At 44.4% G+C, this 17,958-nt stretch overlaps 1 protein-coding gene across 2 annotated transcripts in view; it reads left to right on the forward strand.

Annotated features, from left to right (window-relative positions):
- The window catches only part of Prmt3 (protein arginine methyltransferase 3), a 73,178-nt gene that overhangs the window by 36,277 nt on the left and 18,943 nt on the right, over nucleotides 1-17,958 (forward strand). For both annotated transcript variants that reach the window (XM_041649881.1, XM_041649891.1), the window contains 3 exons: nucleotides 2,241-2,319; nucleotides 10,105-10,292; nucleotides 12,023-12,109. In XM_041649881.1, coding sequence (XP_041505815.1) covers nucleotides 2,241-2,319; nucleotides 10,105-10,292; nucleotides 12,023-12,109 — 354 coding nt within the window. The remainder of the gene's footprint in view (nucleotides 1-2,240; nucleotides 2,320-10,104; nucleotides 10,293-12,022; nucleotides 12,110-17,958) is intronic.

The following is a 17,958-nucleotide window of genomic DNA, read 5'->3' on the forward strand; positions in this document are numbered from 1 at the left end:
TATGGATGAGCGTCAAAGAAGAGAGCGTACATAGTGACTTTGGAAAAATTCACTTAAATGGATTAGCAATTGAGCTATTACCTGAATAGCAGGATAAGCAGTTACTTATGAATTTCAGCTCTGAGTCTTCAGTAGTGTAACAGAGTACCCACTGTGACATGTATGATTCGTTGTTTGAGGGAATGTTTTCCCACTGACTGGCTGCTTCCTCCAGTTTTTGTTTGTTTGTTGGTGGGTTTGTATGTGTCTATGTGTGTGTGGTGTCTCTTTTTGTATTCCTGGCTCCTCCCCTTTTGTTTGTTTGTTGGTGGTTTTGTGTGTGGTGGTGGTGGTGGGGGGTGTCTCTTTATGTATTCCTGGCTGTCCTGGAGTTTGCTATATAGACCAGAATGGCCTCAAACTTACAGAGATCCTCCTGGGTGCTGGAATTAAAGGTGCACTTCACCACACCTAGCCAACTTCTCTATTCTTTTTTTTTTTTTTTTTTTTTTTTTTTGGTTTTTCGAGACAGGGTTTCTCTGTGGTTTTAGAGCCTGTCCTGGAACTAGCTCTTGTAGACCAGGCTGGTCTCGAACTCACAGAGATCCGCCTGCCTCTGCCTCCCGAGTGCTGGGATTAAAGACGTGCGCCACCATCGCCCGGCCAACTTCTCTATTCTTTAACTTAGGGTTTACCAAGGACTTTGACATAATGAAAGCTTATATGGGAGCAGAATCTTGCATTAGAAAGGAAATCTTTGTCGGAGAGAGCCATGAACAGAGGGAGAGGAGGTAGAAATGGGAAGAACTGACTTCTGTAGCTCTTACTTTCTGTCCCTTTAGCCCTGATCAAAGCCCATCACCACTGAGTCTGTGTTAGACATGTTGGTCTTCACGGGTGCCAGGTGCTATGCCTAACTCTGCATATGAACAATGGAATTCTTCTTTGCTTTTGGAATTCTCTGGCCAGTAACAGCTGGGCGGAACTGGGGAGCAGAGACCTGGCAGCTGTGGAGGGTGTCTGTGCATGAGTGGCTACATCCCTTGGTCACTCTACTGGAGACCCTCAGAGTTGATACTGGAACTGATTTGGATAGTTTGAGCAAATAGTTAAAATTGTATTTCCTTGGTTATAAATTATAAAGACATTTTGAGAAATTTTATATTTTCTCATCTAGTTTGATTAAATGAATAATTCAAGAAAAATGTATTGAGGGTATTAGCTAGTTTTATGTCAACTTGTGGCCCTAGAGTAGATGAGGTGTGTGACTGTCTGCACAGTACATGCTGTATCGGGTGCTGTTAGAATGTGGCCTGCTTATGACCCCAAGAGTGTTGTCTTTCCCTGTGCACCATTATTACCTTTTCCCTGGGAAGGGTTCACCACCATTCCCTGAAATCTAGTTGTACTAGGGTCCTGTTCCTTGAGCTAGCTTTCATGCAACACTTTTTTAAAGATGCTGCATCGCAAGTAGTGGACAAACCCCAGTGGGAAAGTGTGACACTTGCTCAGAGTATGGGCAGTGGCCCTATTCTGTCGAGAGCATCTGGTGTGCCAATGTGTCCTGTGAACCTCTATGATGAATGACTGTTCCTCCTGCTCCTAATTCTTGAGAATGCATAAATACAGTGTATTTAGATTATATCTACTCCCTGACATCCCTCTTCCAGTCTCTGGCCTCCTCCCCTCCCTTTTTAATGGCCCACTGAGTCCAGTTAGTGCTGTCTGTATGCACACCAAAGAAAGATCTCTAGACAGTGCTTTGGGAGATGGCACTTTAGGTCAGGTGGCACATCGTGGTGTATGTCATCGTGGTGCCTGTCATGTGTATGGCAGGATGTGTGGTAACATCTTGTAGCTCTGCCCAGTGGACACCAATAGTGTTTCCACCCTCATTCCCAGTGTGAGCCTGAGAGTGTCCAGAGTGACAGGAGACAAAATCTATTAGGACCACTACTCCTAATTAGCCTTGTAACATTCCAGGAGCTGTAGGTCTCCCCAAAGTTCCCCTTACTCTGGGGGGAAACAGTAGACTGAAAAGTGGAATTGCAGGTGCAGGTTCTGAACTTGCTACTGTAAGAACTCGATGGGTCCACTTCCCATCCAGGCCTGGCCTTCCAGTGCCACTGGATAGAACTGACTGTCCATACAGTGACGGGCAGAGCTGTGTGACAGAGAAGAGAGGTGACAGCCATCGGCTGCTCTGCTGGGTCTCCTGTGCAGTGCCTGTTCCTGACGTTCGTCGTTTCCTTTCTGCACAGGGCTATTTTCTTCTTTTCGAGTCGATGTTGGATTCTGTCCTTTATGCAAAGAACAAATACTTGGCGAAAGAAGGATCGGGTAAGTACGACATTTCAGTTTTAGTCTGATTTCAGCGTGGAGCAACCAAGTGAACCTCTGAGCTTCAGGCACACTGTGCATGGCTGAGTGTCAGTAGAGATGAAAGATGTTCCCATTGGAAGGAGCCTTGCTTACTTAAGATATGGGGGCTCCAAGGCTGTGGTTTCTTAGGATATCTTTTACTAGAAGGTTTTTTGTTTGTTTGTTTAATAGAAACATAAGGGCTAGGTGTGGGAAGCTTTTAATATTCAAATTAAAGTATCTTTTCATTTTTTAATCCCTGTGTCATTTAGTTCCTGTTTCCCACTCTTAATCTTAGCAGTGACAGTACATTTGAAAGTCCTCAGACCAAACCAGGAGAGCTAAGACAGATCTTCCAGACAGCGGAGCACTCTGGTAGCATCTGTGTTGCCTCTTTCTAGGTCACTTGTCATATATTCTTGGCATTCACTTTAAAGTAGTTCTTGATCTCTGCTGTTAACCTGGCTAGGATTTTAGATGTTTTATCCTGAAACAGTGCACATTTGTGATTTTTGTGGTCTTTTTAGTGACTGAAGGAAATGGTATCACTTAATGATTCTCTGTGGTCGTCACCATCACTATTGCTTATGTTATACATAATCTTCACCACAGGCCTTTGAGATTTGGGGAACAGTTTCAAAAGGTGTCCTGGAAGATGATACCATTGGGCGGCCAAGCCTGCATCTCTTTTTCTTTTTTGATTTTTAAACTCATATCTGCCTGACCTAATCATTATTCATGTTCTTTTCACTAAACCTTGTTTCCCTATTAAAATGCATTTAAAGCATCTGACTCTTGCTGTGGGGTTCTAGGGAACCCCCCCCCCACCTCCTCCCTCTCCATACCTCCCCAGTGGTGTCCATTGATCTCACTGAAGAACTGACAGCAGCTAATGCATTTAAATTGAGTGCTCAGTGAGATTCATTAGGTCCCCACAGCCATGGGACCATGGCAGCTGGAGGGACAAAAAGGAGGTTAATGATTCTAGCTCAGTCCATATTTTTATATAACTGATTAACATTAGGATCATCTGGGGGTGTAGTCAGAAGAGTCGGCATTTAGCTGCCTGAGCAGTGCTGTGGAATGCTATTTGTTAATATAATTAGGAGAAAAACTAAACTCACTATGAGCGACATGAAATGAGCTTATATTGCCATCAGATGCTCGTGTGTGCTGTGAAGTTTTGCTTTATGTTTTTCTTGTAGGGATCCTTACTAAGCAATCATAATGTCAAAATTTTTAAAAGAATGATTTTGTTGTGGGCCCACGTGACCATAATGCATCCATGATGTGAATATAAGTTCACTGTCTCCTCCTCTCCCCCGTGAAGATTTAAATCAATGTAAAGAAGTGCTAAGTTCTTGGATAAGGAGAATTAATGCCAGAAGATGTCAATTCACCCTACCTCATTGCAAAATATGAGGAAATCTAAAACTACTACTACTTTTTAAAATTGTAGGTGAGAATTATGTATATCTCTTCCTTTTTGATGTTAAAAGTTATACAGTAGAATTTCTAAGTTTCTACTGTTGTCCTCACCAACAGGTTTGTCTTTAATTTAAACTGATTATGAAATTTATATGGAAAAGTGAACAGGAATGGCAAGAAATCCCCAAAGTTGCAAGCCCTTGTGGTGGCAGGGACAGGAGGAAGGTCCTGCTGTATGCAAAAGTGCATCCTGAAGTCTAGACAATAAAACCAGACGTTACTGGTTCTTGTATGGGAGACAAATTAAGAAAATTGAAAATCTCATTATAGTCACAGATGTAACTAGCACCTCATAAAATATAGGAAGTTATAATTTTATTTAAAAATAAAGCAAAACCAAGTATGGTGGCTTACACCTATAATCCCAGCACTTTGGGAGGTGGAAGCAGATTAGAGGCTTACCTGGTCTTATTGGTATATTCTTGTAGTTCAGTACGTAAGAGGCATGAAGAATACTTAGGCCCCGAAGCTTAAGACCAGCCTGGGCCACATAGTAAAACCTTCAGACAACCCTTCCTCAAACAGCTTAATCTAGATAATAAATTGACCGTTGTAATTTACCAGTGAGTCACATAGAGTGCAAACACATTAGACTTGAGGGAAGAGTTTTCTGGGAACTTAGATTTAGAATGATTTGTGATGTTGACTATATGTGTAAATCCCCACGTGACAGAGTCACAAGGACTAAAGTGGGGAATTCATCCAGTTCTTACCATGAGCCTAATTCCTGACATATTGGTGGATCCTCCCAGCAAGCAGCCAGCAAAGCCGAAGGAACACTGGGCGAAGAGTTGAATGACAGCTCACGGACAAGGATGGGGCAGCTGACAGGTGCTGCCTCTGTCCTGTTGTGCGCATGCTTCATTGGAGGACACTTTCCTTGAAGTCACACAGGGTCTTCCTACGTCCTTCTGGAAGTTTTGGTGTTTTTATTGAGTTTATGATTCACTTCAAGATCACACCACCTTTATTACACACCCAGAGGAAGAGAGGAAGAAAGCAGTGGAGCGGGACAAGGCCAGATCTCTATACAGGGCGCCTTCCTCAGTTTCTCTCACTCCTTTTACCTCCACATTGCTTTAGAAAGACTTGGAATTAAGATGGCATTGGTGAATAGGACAGTTAGGAAATAGCTGTGAGCCCCCTGGTCTGTGAGCCCTTACAATGCTGGCCTTGCAGGCATTGTTTCTCACTCGCCTGCCTGTGCTATGGAACTAAAAATGCTTGGTTTTATTAAGCTGATGTCCTATGATTTTGCTGAGCCTGGTAGTTATTTCTAAAAGGATTTCCTGTGTAAACAATTCAGTTGTCTGCAGAGTTTTAATATTATCTTTCTGTACCTGTGCTTCCTTTTCTTACCTATAACCCTTGATAAAAACAAGAGAATGTTCTTTCAAATACAAATGACTAAATAAGTAACTGGAACTTGAAGAATGAGATGTTTACTGCTTTCAGAGATCCTCTGTGAAATGTCTGCTAATTATAGCAGGGCAAAGCGAGTAAGTTCTGGTGTGGAAGCCCCACCACCCTGAGAAATCAAAGCTGACATGCTCAGGAGAGGAAGAGATTGAAATTGTATCTGCTAATAGCATGGAGAAGTAATTCACTTCTGTAATTTGCTCAAAATCAGCAAGAGTTTCTAACATCACTTTTAGCAGGAGGAAGTTGAGAATCTATTGATCTTCCTCCATCAGGAAGTAACTGTTTTTTTCATTTGTATTTCCCTGTCCTGGACTGTGGAAGCAGGTCCCAGTGCTAAGAGCCCTGATGCATTGGGCTCTTTCGGGCTTTTATTCACTTCCAAGCTCACCACTGTGATTTACTTTCCAGGGCTCCACATGCTCACGAGGGGCTTTGGTTAAAATACAGGTGCTTGGGCTTCATGGAAGAGGCCTTTGAACGCAATCCAGAGGCAGAGTTTACTTTCAGTGCCCCTTCTCTTTATAATACATGTGTAAGAGGACTTGTCAGGAGAAACAGAATTCACTCCAGGCAGTGGGAAAGAGGGCTTATTAAAGCGCAGGAATGCTGCAGAGCGTGGTAGCTGAGAGTGATGCGGCCAGAAACTGCTGCATGGCTGGACCTGTGACTGACACATTACTGTAGGTGTCCTGGACATGACACTGTCTCTGTACCCATTTACCAGAGCCTTTCTCCCTAACCAGCCTGGCCTCCTTTAGACTGAAGAAAGCCAGCTTCTGCCACTTGCCTCCTGACGAGCCGCAGAGCTGGAACACCACTTGCAGCAGCCTCAGCCCTGTGTCTGACCTGGGCACACCAAGCTGCCTCACAAGCATCTGTCCCTCGATGCCTCCTGTTCTCTCAGCCACTGGGCTGTTGCCTTTTCACCTCTATTTCCGTCCTGTCATTAGTCACTCCACAAAGTGAGCAAGCCCATCCATTTCTGCTTTGCCCAGTTTTATTAATAGTTAAAATGTACTTGCTCTTTCTCCTTTCCCGGCTAACAAATACTCTCCTGCTTTAGGAGGGTGGAAATCTTCCATTTGAAGAACAAGGCAATGGGCTGGCATGAAGGGGGAAGTCTGGGGTGTCTCTAGACAGACCTCAAGATTTGTGTATCAGTTGGTGGGTTTGTCTTCTTAGCAAATGAAGACTGCTTCTTTTGGCATTACCTCCCTACCTCCATCTCCTTTTTTGTAAAATGATGATTATAACCCAGCTATAGACAGTCATCTCAAAGTCTAGACAAAGCACCTGGTTCAAAGTGGTTTTCTGTTATATATTAAGTCTCTTGCATTCTTGCTGGAAACAAGAGCAGCATTGGCAGGTGCCTTAAACAGTGGTGAAATGGCTTGGAACATGACACCTTCGGCCAGCACATCGACTCTCACCATGGAGCCTGGTTGCTGGGGCTCAAAGTTTCCTATGCTATTTTTCCTTAACTGTCTACTTGAACCACATTTGTTACTTTGGGTTTTTTTTTCTTTTTAGAAATATGCTGATAATGTTTATTTTTTTCAGAGCAGAGTTTCCAGAGCATATTCTATCTTCGTATTAGGTTATGTAAACTTTAATGGAGCGGGTCACTATTTATAAGGTAGTGATGTGGAAGAACAGGTGTAGTTCCCAGTGACTATCTCATTTCTAAGTTACTCTCGCTCTGTATATCGGCGAGTGTTTCCAGTGCTTTGGCTCCTGTGTGCCAGTGTTTCATGGGAATTGTATTCTCGTTCCTCAGTCTCGGCCTTTAGGGCCCAGAAGTTTGTGAGGCCTTCCCTAGAGATGAAGGAGTTCCCATCTTGGTCTGCTCACCTCGTGAGCCATTCCAGTGACAGATGAATTCTGGGCAGTGAATCGAGAAGGACACAGATGTCAAAGCCATGGATTTATAAATGGTTTGGTAACTGGCTGCTTTTGCCCAATCAGCATTTGGCCGATTTCACTACAAGCAGGCATAATTATTCACTTATGGCTTCTATGACACAAAACAAAACCCACCCAAACTGAGTGACAGATGTGTGTGACCGAAGGTAAAGGTAGTGGAGTCCTGGCAGGGGCCCAGGACTTAGGCAGCGGTGCCAGAGTGGATCCGAACCCAATGACCTCTAGCACTCTAGGATTATTCATGCATTTCTGAGAACTGAAAAAGTCATTTCTGAGTTCAAAAATAAGCACCAGGATTTTTATATCTTTGAAATATAATTAGCCTGAAAACTGCGCCTCAGCGCTTAGAAAAGAACCATTCTGCTCTTGATTTTTTTTCCTCTAAGCCTGGCTTGCAGTCAGTTACAGTTTTCCTCATGAAAGGGCCATCTTTGTTCTCCATGGTGTTCCTAGCACAGCACACGACTTGAGGAGGTGGCAGATCAGTGACTTTTGGTGAAAGTCCAGGTTGTATTGTCACTGTGACAGGCCACATTCCTGCCCTCTCTTAGCTCTGGCACCGTAGCACAGTGCCGCTGTGGATGATGGGTAAGCTTGCTACTGCAGTGGTCTTATAGAGAGTGTACAAACCCATGCAGCACACTGGATTGATGTGTGAGCTGTGGTTTGCCAAACTCCGTGAGGATTTTTCATGCTCTGAACTGCTCGTGAGCTGCAGTAAGTCACATGACTGCCCATGTCATGTACAATGCTGCGTTACCTTTAGTTCCCATGAACTGTGGGAACTCCTAACAGAGGCAGTCCTGGTAAATCTCACCTTCACTGTCACCCACTTTTCTCTGGCAGGGCCTCTGGGTCTGACCCACCGCCTGCCTTATGAACAAGGCTTTATTGAACACAGCCATTCTGCTCTCACAGTAACCACAGAAAGTGGTCATTTCAACAAAAAACAAATGGCTTCCAAAGCCTGCAGTGATGACTTTACAAAAGATGTCTGCCAACCTGACTGTACCTTCCTGTGTTCCTCAGGCCCTACTGCAGAAAGCTGCAGCTGTGGCCCAAATTCCATACAGGGTGTGAGGAGCTGCTGAGATGCCCAGTGCTGCTGCTCTGCCTCAGGATCAGCCTTTGTCGTTGTGTCCCCTGTTGAGATGTGGCTCAGAGGCTAACCGTAGTGCCTGTGGCGGTCTGTTGTTAGTCAGCGTCCTGGTAACAAGCTCACATTCCTCAGAATGGAACCAGCCAGAGAGCTTGGCATGCTGGTGGAAGAGGCCCTGGTTAGCCAGCATACTCCTGTGCATGGCTCTTGGTGATGCCTGCAGAAGCTGAACTGTGAGGCAGCATTAGAGCCCGCGTCCCTGGGATGCAGATCTTATCCTGGCCATTATTCTAAAGATAACTTAGAGGTTTGAAGAATACAGATTCTAAGGGCGAGGTAGAGGGCAATCTCAAAGTCTGAAGATTGACTGCTTACCCGACTGTTTCTGTGGTTATTTAACAGTTGTCATCTGATATGGGAACATGGAGCTGAATTTTTTTTTTTTTTGATTTATGAATTCCCTCTTCATAGGAAAAGTTAATTTCCATGTTAGTCATAGAAAGAAGTTGTGTGTTGTGTCGCAACAGCCGTTCCCATCACTAGCATGTCTGTTTCCCAACGCCCCTCTAGTGCCCTTCCCTGTGCCCTCTCAGCCCCTCTCGCTGCTTCTCCTATGCCATAAATTCTGGTGCTGATGACATATCTGCTGCTGTGTCTCATCCGATTCAGCTGTGCATGATTTTACAGTGTGCATGCTCAGAGTCTTCAGTTTTGTATCTTAGAATTCCACACCTGAATATTTCATCTGCTCATTGGCATTTTCATCGGTGCCAGAAGCAACGTACTCATTCCTCCTGATCTGCCCAGATCAGTGCCCTTTTACAGTGGACAGTCTGCTCAGCTGCTAAAGCCAAGCATTGCTCACGATTCCTCCTCTTCCTGGCCCATGTTTGCTGAGTTCTACCTCCCAACTGTCCTTCAGATCTATTTCCTCTTCCTGCCCTAGCCACCGGCCTGGTTTTCACCTCCTGAATCATTAAACGTTTCTGAAATTGTCTATTTTCCTCCCAGTCATTCTTTACTTCGCACTTAAAATGGTTGTTCTGAATTTTCACTGAGTTATCATTCTTAAAATGAATTCCAGTTCACTGCAGTGGTTTGTCGAGACCCCTTTGAGCCTTGTCTCTCCACCTGTCTAGTTAGAAGGCAGTGCCACCCCTTAATGGTGACTGATGCTCTCTCCTCTGCTAGAGCACTCCACTCACCCCACTTCTGAGCTGGTTTCCATTCTTACATGGTAGCCTGCTTCCCCTACTGATTTCGCTGGGTGATCCACAATGTCTTGTGCTTTCTCTTTTGAGGCCAGCCTGGGCTACATGAGATCCTGTTTCAAAATAAATAGATACATACAAGTTTCTTGAAGGTAGAAATTTGTATCCACGGTCTTTTATTTAGACTGGCATACATTTAGCAATCATTTTATATTAAATAAAACTATAGTATGAACTGGTTCTCTCTCTGCCCATAAAACTCCATTGTGATCCCCTCACCCTGTGACATTACATACTTTTCCAGATCGTTTGTCTCTTTATGTGTAATTTAGAGGAATATATGAAATCATTTTTAAGTTGTCATATTTTAGGTTTTAACATGAATATGTTTATTTCAAAATTGTTTTAGTAATTTTATTAGGAGGCCATTTTGGGGATGCTAATTTTACCATTATGGTTAGAGACACTCTGGGAACTTGGTTGTCTCCCCGTCTCTGTCTTCATTGATCTCTTCTTGCTAGTATTCTGTACAGACAGGTTTGATATTTATAATTAGCCATTTAAAACTATCCTCTAAGTGAAGAGAAGATGCTACATATATGGGTATTTTCTTTCTTCCAGTCTACCCTGACATTTGCACCATCAGCCTAGTGGCCGTGAGTGACGTGAGCAAGCATGCTGATAGAATTGCCTTCTGGGATGACGTCTATGGCTTCAACATGTCCTGCATGAAGAAGGCAGTTATTCCAGAAGCTGTTGTGGAAGTTGTAGATCATAAGACTCTTATTTCAGATCCTTGTGATATAAAGGTAGGTGTGAGCATTCCCTCTGTGTCTGTGGGACTTGATGCTAGGATTGATACACATGCTACAATCTACACATGTGCAAAATGAGGGCGTGTATACATTGGCCTGCATGCGTACTGCCGTACACTTCAAATCATCACTTACTTCTCTTACTGCCGAGTGAGTGCTGTTTAGTTTAGAGCGTTTTAGAAGGTGGATGTCTGCACAGAGGTGATACATTCAGTCCACAGTTGCCCGAATCCAAGGGGATGGGGCCACAATACAGGATGCCTGCTTACTGGCTTTCCATATGGGCCTCCTGATTTTAATTTAGTCTAAAAACGGGATGAGGCTCGCTTCTGGGCCGTGGTTGCGTAGAGTCACTTCTCATTATTCCATTTATCAGCCTTCGGATCCAAGTGCTGGAGCTGCTTGACTCACTTATAGTAGTTTGGCCTCCTGAAGGCAGAGGCCCACCTCTGCAGTGCTGGCATCTGCCTCACCACCACCTGGACCACCTGGTATCACATCATTACCATCACACAGTTTAACTTGTTTGATTTTTTCCAGACTCGTTAGATTAATTACCGTGAACTTACCTGAAAAATTCTCATTAAGTCCTTTTGTGTTTTATTTTTGTCCATGTTAATTATAGGTCTACAAGAGCTAGTTCCAGGACAGGCTCCAAAACCACAGAGAAACCCTGTCTCGAAAAACCAAAAAAAAAAAATAATAATAATAGCATTACTGTGATGATTTTACATGGGTTCACCATAGCTTAACAGTGAAGAGGCACATTGAGTTTCTTAGCCTGCTCCATGCTGCTGCCCTGGTACCCTGGTAGGAAGAGATGTGGGGAGCTATTTGCACAGAGCAGAGGGGGACAGTTAGTGCTGCTTTGGCCCTGTTGCAGAGCAAGAAGAGAGTAGTGGGAGGGAGTGCTGAGTTCTCTCCTGGTGCTGTCTTCTTCATCCCCAAACAACTGTGAATGGCTGAAGTAGCTGGTTCAGGACTGAAACCCCAGGGTGTTCAGTAGATGCTCTGTGACATCAAGCGTGCCTCTTCAGCACTGTTTGTTTCCTCCCATTCTTCCCACTCTTAAAAGCCCCCACACTATGTAACTCTCTTTAAAATCTTTCTTCATCTATCTTAAAGACTGTGATGACCAGGCTGTGACTTAAATTCTATCACTTGACAGCCGTTCCCTGAGCTTTAGTCAGGGCAGAAGACAAAGAAAGGAATGGGCTGTTTCTCTCCAAGATGAATCTTAACTTTTGAATTATTGTGGCTTTTTCTACTATCTAACATGCATATTAAATTCATTGAGAGATGAATTTTTCTGACAGTCTTTCCCTTCAGCAGCATATGTTTTCAACTTGGTATTTCCTCGAAGATTAGTGTCATAACCTGAAACTTAGCAGAGAGGGCGGTGTGCAGTGCTGGTATGCAAGATGATCTCAGTGGAGGGAAGAACACCAGGTTTTACATTTGAAGTCTGGAGTGTGTTAGCAAAGCTAACAGACAGATCCGCGTGTGACTGCATAGATAATACTGCTTCCAGAAGTCAAAGTAGAAGATACGAACTTGACTTAAAGAAACATTAGCTAACTGTTAATGTTCCTTTAGTGTGGGAAGAATCTTCAGGCTGGCTTGTGATTAGGAATTAGGCAACACTGGTTTACAGCTGCGGTGTATTAGCTAGACTTTGTTATTCCTGTTTACTGATCTTTTTCTTTCTTCTTTCTGCTGGGAAGCATATAGATTGCCACACTACATGTATCTCAGACTTGGAGTTTTCTTCAGATTTTACACTGAGAACCACAAAGACAGCCATGTGCACGGTAAGCCACCCCTTCCTACTTCCACAGATCTGACTAGCAGTGCAGCTGATTGGCAGAGTAATGAATTAATTACCAGGCTTGTGATAAATGAAAACGGCTATTGCCATTGACAGTCTGTCTTTGCCTTTGCTGTCGCTGGACAGATCTGCTTAACAGATGAGTAGACTTCAGAAAAGTCCCCGCAGCTGGGTGTGGTGATGAGCGCCCGTAATCTCAGCCCTCGGGAGATGAAGGACAGCCACAGCTATAAAGACCCTGTCTCCTACAGCTAGTTTAGTTAGTAGACAGTAGTGGGCAATCTTGGTTTTTATTTTCCTTTCCTCCTTTGGTTATTATCTATCATACTTAGTGGAGAACATTCCACTTGGTCTTCAAAAACAAAAGTTCTTATGCTGTGCCTCCCTGTTGGTCTTAATTTAGATATGTTTACGGACTCAGCTCTGGCACAGAAGAAAAGATGAGGCCTTTGAAATGGTAGGCAGATCCAAATACACATTTGTAGGTCTGTCCGCTTGTGGAGACAAAGTTCCACTGTGTAGCCTAATTCTATCTGTGTCGACAGCATGCTTGTGTGGAGGAATCCAGCCATGTTAAGCCCAAACTGTCAGGGAATTATGGTAGGTTTTAGCTGAGAAGCAGATATTCCTATGTAGTACTGAATGTTAGCACTTCTGAGAGTTTTCTTCCACATACTTTAAATCAAATGCATCTTCCTGCAATGGCAGGCAGAGTGCCCGTGTGCATTGGGCAGCATTCGTTACTCTGTTCTCACAGTCGTCCAGGTTGGCTTGATGCTGCATTCTACTGAAGAGGAGTAGAAACTTCTGCCGTGCTTTATCCCCCTGACTCCACAAAAGCCTTGTTAGTGGGATTGTACGAGTCAGCCAGAGAACACATAGGACAGTACAGGTGTGCAATTAGCCAGAGTCAGATACAGGCGCATCTGAAACAAGCCTGAAATGTATTCCATTCTAGATATGGTGAGCCAGACGTCTAGCAGCCATTGTTCGAGAGGAGGATGGAAATTTTTGAATCCATGTGCAGTCCAAACAGACAGAGCTAGATTTAGCTGAGGAAGTAGGCCATGCGTCGCTTCTTTGTAGCAAATACAAAATCCTGGACTAGAGAGATGACTCAGCTAGTAAAGGGTTTAATCCTTAAGACTTACGTAAAAGTGAAAGGTGGGAATTGATTTCACAAGTTGTCCCCTGCCCTGCACACACATAATGATAAGGAAATCCTTTAAAGAAAAAAGAAAAGTAGATCTTTGAGTTGTTAAACCCTGTCTCTTGGAGAGAACTAAGATGTTTGGATAAGCATCTGCATTTCCAGCAAACCCCTTCCTTCCCATGCTCACTTGACCAGGAGATTGGTACCACTAGGACACTGCACCTAATGCTCCTAATCATCTCGTCATCTGAAGCCTGGCTCACTCCTTTGCTCTGGAGCTGTTTGTGTGAACATGGTCTCTGCAGCTGCTCCTAAAGATACAGCTTCTGTGTTCGTGAAGAATAATCCAGCACAGGCGTATTTCAGAGGACAGGTGTCAGATTAGTGAAGGGCAGTGTTACCAATAGGCAGAGCTGGTGATGGTGGAGGGGGACAGCTGGGAGGCAGCGTGGGGACTGAGTGCGGGAGTTTGTTGTTGGTTTTAAGTAGAGAGAACAAAGTCTGTGGATTTGTACTTGGAAGAATAAACTTCAGAACAACTCAATGCCTTTCTCATTCTGAAACTAGAATACCTAGTGACAAATACACAGTTTCTAAGGAGTTGAGCATGTTTAAATACATGCACAGTGTTTTTCTCCTGAGACATTCCAAATTTGGGCCTAATTAAGAAACTAGAGAAAATTGAATTTTTCAAAATAACAAGAACACCCTTTGGGTTTAATTTTCACAGCATGTGTGCTGCAGGTTAGAACCTTCTATGAGTAAACACCTTTCCTGCACAACTGCACAACCCCCTCGCTTGCCTACACATGTACACACAGCATTGACATTTCAAAGCAGTTTTAATTTGCTAGAACCTACTGACAAATAGCTTCACCCTATGAATTCTAGTTTTGTTAAAATTGTTTGTTTTTTATTCTCTATGTATGGTGTGTGTGCATCTGTGCACGTGCATGCATGCGTGAATGCCAGAAAAGAACACTGGTGTGTCCTCAGTCACCTGCCTCCGTGTTGCCTTAGACAAAGTCTCTCACTAAAGCAGAAACTCAACTTCTAAGCTAGGTTGAAGCCAGGAGATCCGCTTGCCTCTGCTCCAAGGTCTACTACCGCAAAGGCACACAGCCATGCTTGGGCTTCAGCTTAGGTCTCGTGCTTGCACAGCAAGGGCTCTCTCCTTCTGAGCGTCTCCCCGGCCCATCTGCATTTCTAGCTTGTCTTTCATTTTGTTCATGTAGCTGTGGGCTTGCTTGCTGTGCTGAGCACCTCTCCAGTGCAGCTTCTCACCAGTTTAGGAAACCTTCTCCTCTGGGCATAGTTACATGTGCCTCTAATCCCAGCACTGAGGAGAATGAGGCAGGAGAATTACAGCAACACTGAGACCAGCCTAGTCTGTGGTGTGAGATCTGTCTCAAAAACAAATAAACAACAACAAAAAATTACTTTTTTTTTTTTTTTGGCTTTCAAGACAGGGTTTCTCTGTGTACATCTGGCTGTCCTGAAACTCACTCAGTAGACCAGGCTGGCCTCGAACTCACAGAGATCCTCCTGCCTCTGCCTCCCGAGTGCTGGGATTAAAGGCATGGGCCACTACCACCTGGTCAAAACAAAAAACAAAATGTAAAGTACTGGTTTTAGAAGTGTTTTTCCCCTTTACCCATATTTGCAATCATTTCTAAGGTCTGTATTTGCTGCCTCTCTGAGCCAATCCTAAATATGTTTCTCTTGATTATCTTCTTCTAATTATGAGTTTTCCAATTTTTCATACTGCATATAATTATTAGCTGATTAGAAGAGTGGCTCAGCAATTGAGATCACCTATGCTCTCCCAGAGGACCCAGGTTCTCTTCCCAGCACTCACATGGCAGCTCACGACGACTGTGACTCCAGCTCCAGGACATCCAGCACCCTCTTCTGGCTTCTTTGAGCACACATCTGTACATACCCCCACACAGACATATACACATAAATAAAAGCAATTTTCTAAGTGGAAAAAATTATGGCAGTCATTATATACTAGAATAACTCGGACTAAAGTGGTAGTATTCCTGTAGAACGTCACTCTGGAGGCGGTTGTTGGGGAGAGGATGAGTGCCGCGGTGGTTGCTCTCCAGTGTCTTGAGAATGGGGTCAGGCTGTCCTCTGTTGAGCTTCCTGGGGAGCCCAGCAAAATAAAGCCAGGCTCACAACTTGCTGTAGGAAGAGGACCTTGCCCTGACAGGCTGGCCAGCAACCAGCCCTCGTAGGGAAGCAAAGTCAGGGTGTGCAGAGCCTCCCAGTAGAGTGAGGTCAGATCGAGAGCAAAGTCCCCATCCGGTGTTGGACTGTTGAAGATTGGCAGGCAGCTAAGTGGCCTTCACATTGTTTCCTGAACACTGCACACTACTCTGCTTACCTGTTTCTTACTCTCGCTCTTGCTCACTTAGTCACTTTCTCCTGAGGCAAGGTCTCACTAGGAGCCCAAGCTGGCCTTGAGCGTACCTTCTCCAGTATGGGGACTGCGGGAACGTGTGACTGTGCCTTCTGTACTGGAGAGGTTTTCACTGTGTTAGTTAATAAGGCTCTCCTGAGGCACCTACAGCAAACGTCTGTCTTGGAATGTCTGCCCCCGTCTTAGGGGCGCTGATAACTGAAAGGGGAAGGCTGATAACTGAAGGGGGTAGCGCATGGTTGAGGCCTGGGGTCTGAGCACTGCACACGACAGTGATAGTAAGAACTTGTTTACACAGAGCACAGGCTCTGCCTTTGGGGTTCCCTAGATTTCCCAAGAGACCCAGGCCCAGGCTGATGTCTCACTCTGTCCTCAGCACCTCAGCTCCAGAAGCCACTGTTGGTCTGATTCTGTGACACAGAAACACCCCTCTCTGCTAATTGTTTAACATTCAAGGCTCCTTCCTAGTTTTTCCGTTAATTTCAGACATATCTAATATGCCACGTATTCATTTTCTAAAGAGGGTGCTCATTTTAAAACGTGCTTTACATTCATAAGTGGCCAAACTAAGGCATTCTTGTTTCTGATGAAGTTGGTGTCTTGCTCCAAGATCCGGAGTTGAACTTCAAGGTTATCATCACTGGTATCAGCCATGCTTCCCACCATAAATGACTTGTTCTTTTGCTTCTCCTCATGGCAGCGCTGAGGGAAGGGTTTGCAGGGTTGTGACCCCAGAGGCTTGGGCCCAGCAGGTTGGGAAGGCTGCCGAGAGGAAACGCTGCCCTGGACTCTCCTGTTTGTCTAGGCAGTCTCTGGAGCCTAGTGAGAAACTGTCTGCCTAAGAAATCAGGGCCTCCCTAACTAGGGTTTTGAAAAGTTAAAGTAAATGAAAGAACATTGAAACAGGAGCTAAAAATCCTGTTGCCTCTCAGTGTCGTTCAGCCTCTCTTCATGTTGTGCCGGGTGAGTGACTGCAACAATTTGAAAGCTCAGGTTTTGACCTGTGCAGAGGCAGCTGGGCCTTCAGGCTGCTGGGTCTCTAAGGCACATAACACTGCTATGAGAATAGGCTTCACCATGTTTACAATCAAACCTCAGTGAGTCTTTGTCATAGAACTTTATTTTGTTTTATTTCCTAATCAAGCTTTACATTTTTCTAATGGCTTCAGGAAGGAGTCGGTTTCTTTGCAACTGTTCTTCAAATCTTCTAAAGGTTTTTTTTTTTGACATATTTAATGGTGGTAACCAGCTAATTCCAAACTCATTCCGCGTAGTAAATCAGTACTTGGAACTCCTTGGTGTAGGTTGACCTAATTTTGACCTTGCAAAGCTAATCAACTAAACAAACTAATTATTAAAGCACATCTGTGCTGCCTAGAAATGGTCAGATTTGTCTTGAGCGTGCGTCATGGATTTCAGAGAGACAGCTGGCAGATGTTGTAATAGGCTGCCTTAAGGAAGGTTTATGTTATAGAGGAGAGTGGTTCTCACTGACTTCTCTGCAGCTGGTGTTAGGTCTCCTTGTCGGGATGCCCATGCCATCTAGACCTGAGGCTGATCCTTGTCTCTGCTCCTCTGTGTCCCAAGCATCACCAAGTACTAACTGACCGGTGTTAAGAGCTGGAGGCCTTGGAGTATGTAGTAAGCTGAAGAGGTAGTTCTGTGTCCACAGCCAATACTGGAAGAGTCAGATACTCAGTTTACACCATGGATATTAGGTAGCGCCAAATAAAGACTGAGAGTTTGGTAGTTGTGCTAGGGCACTCTCGTCATCTAGTGAGGCGCTTGCTTCACAACAGTGCAGCACAGAGAAGGGCAGAAGTGACTTGCCAGGTCACGTTGTGCTGGCAGTGTGTCCTGAAAGTGTGTTTGAAAGTTGTAGCAGAGTGCGCTCTCAAGGGTCTGACTGAGTTGTGCCAGCAGCGTTCTGAGAAACTTGGGATGACAAAGAAAAGGCGGGGAGAAAGCTGTTCAGGCTTTCATTTGTTTTTATTAGATTTATCTCCAGTTTACAAGAGGTCCAAGAACAACTGTAAAAGTTGATTCTCCTTCCACCATGAGGTTTCTGGGGATTGGACTCTGGTAATCAGGCTTGACCAAAAGTAGCTTTGCCCACTGAACTATCTCACCATCCCAGAGTAGTCTGTTCCTATAAATTCAGCAGTTTCTCCAGCCACAGGAGTTGCATAGGTCACAGCAGAAGTGCATTCATATACATGTGTAAGAATATTTATTACCGCCTTCTTATTGC

This window comes from Microtus oregoni, unplaced genomic scaffold (assembly GCF_018167655.1).
Source record: "Microtus oregoni isolate MIOR12 unplaced genomic scaffold, Mior012 000000F_ref0000247, whole genome shotgun sequence".
NCBI lineage: Eukaryota > Metazoa > Chordata > Mammalia > Rodentia > Cricetidae > Microtus > Microtus oregoni.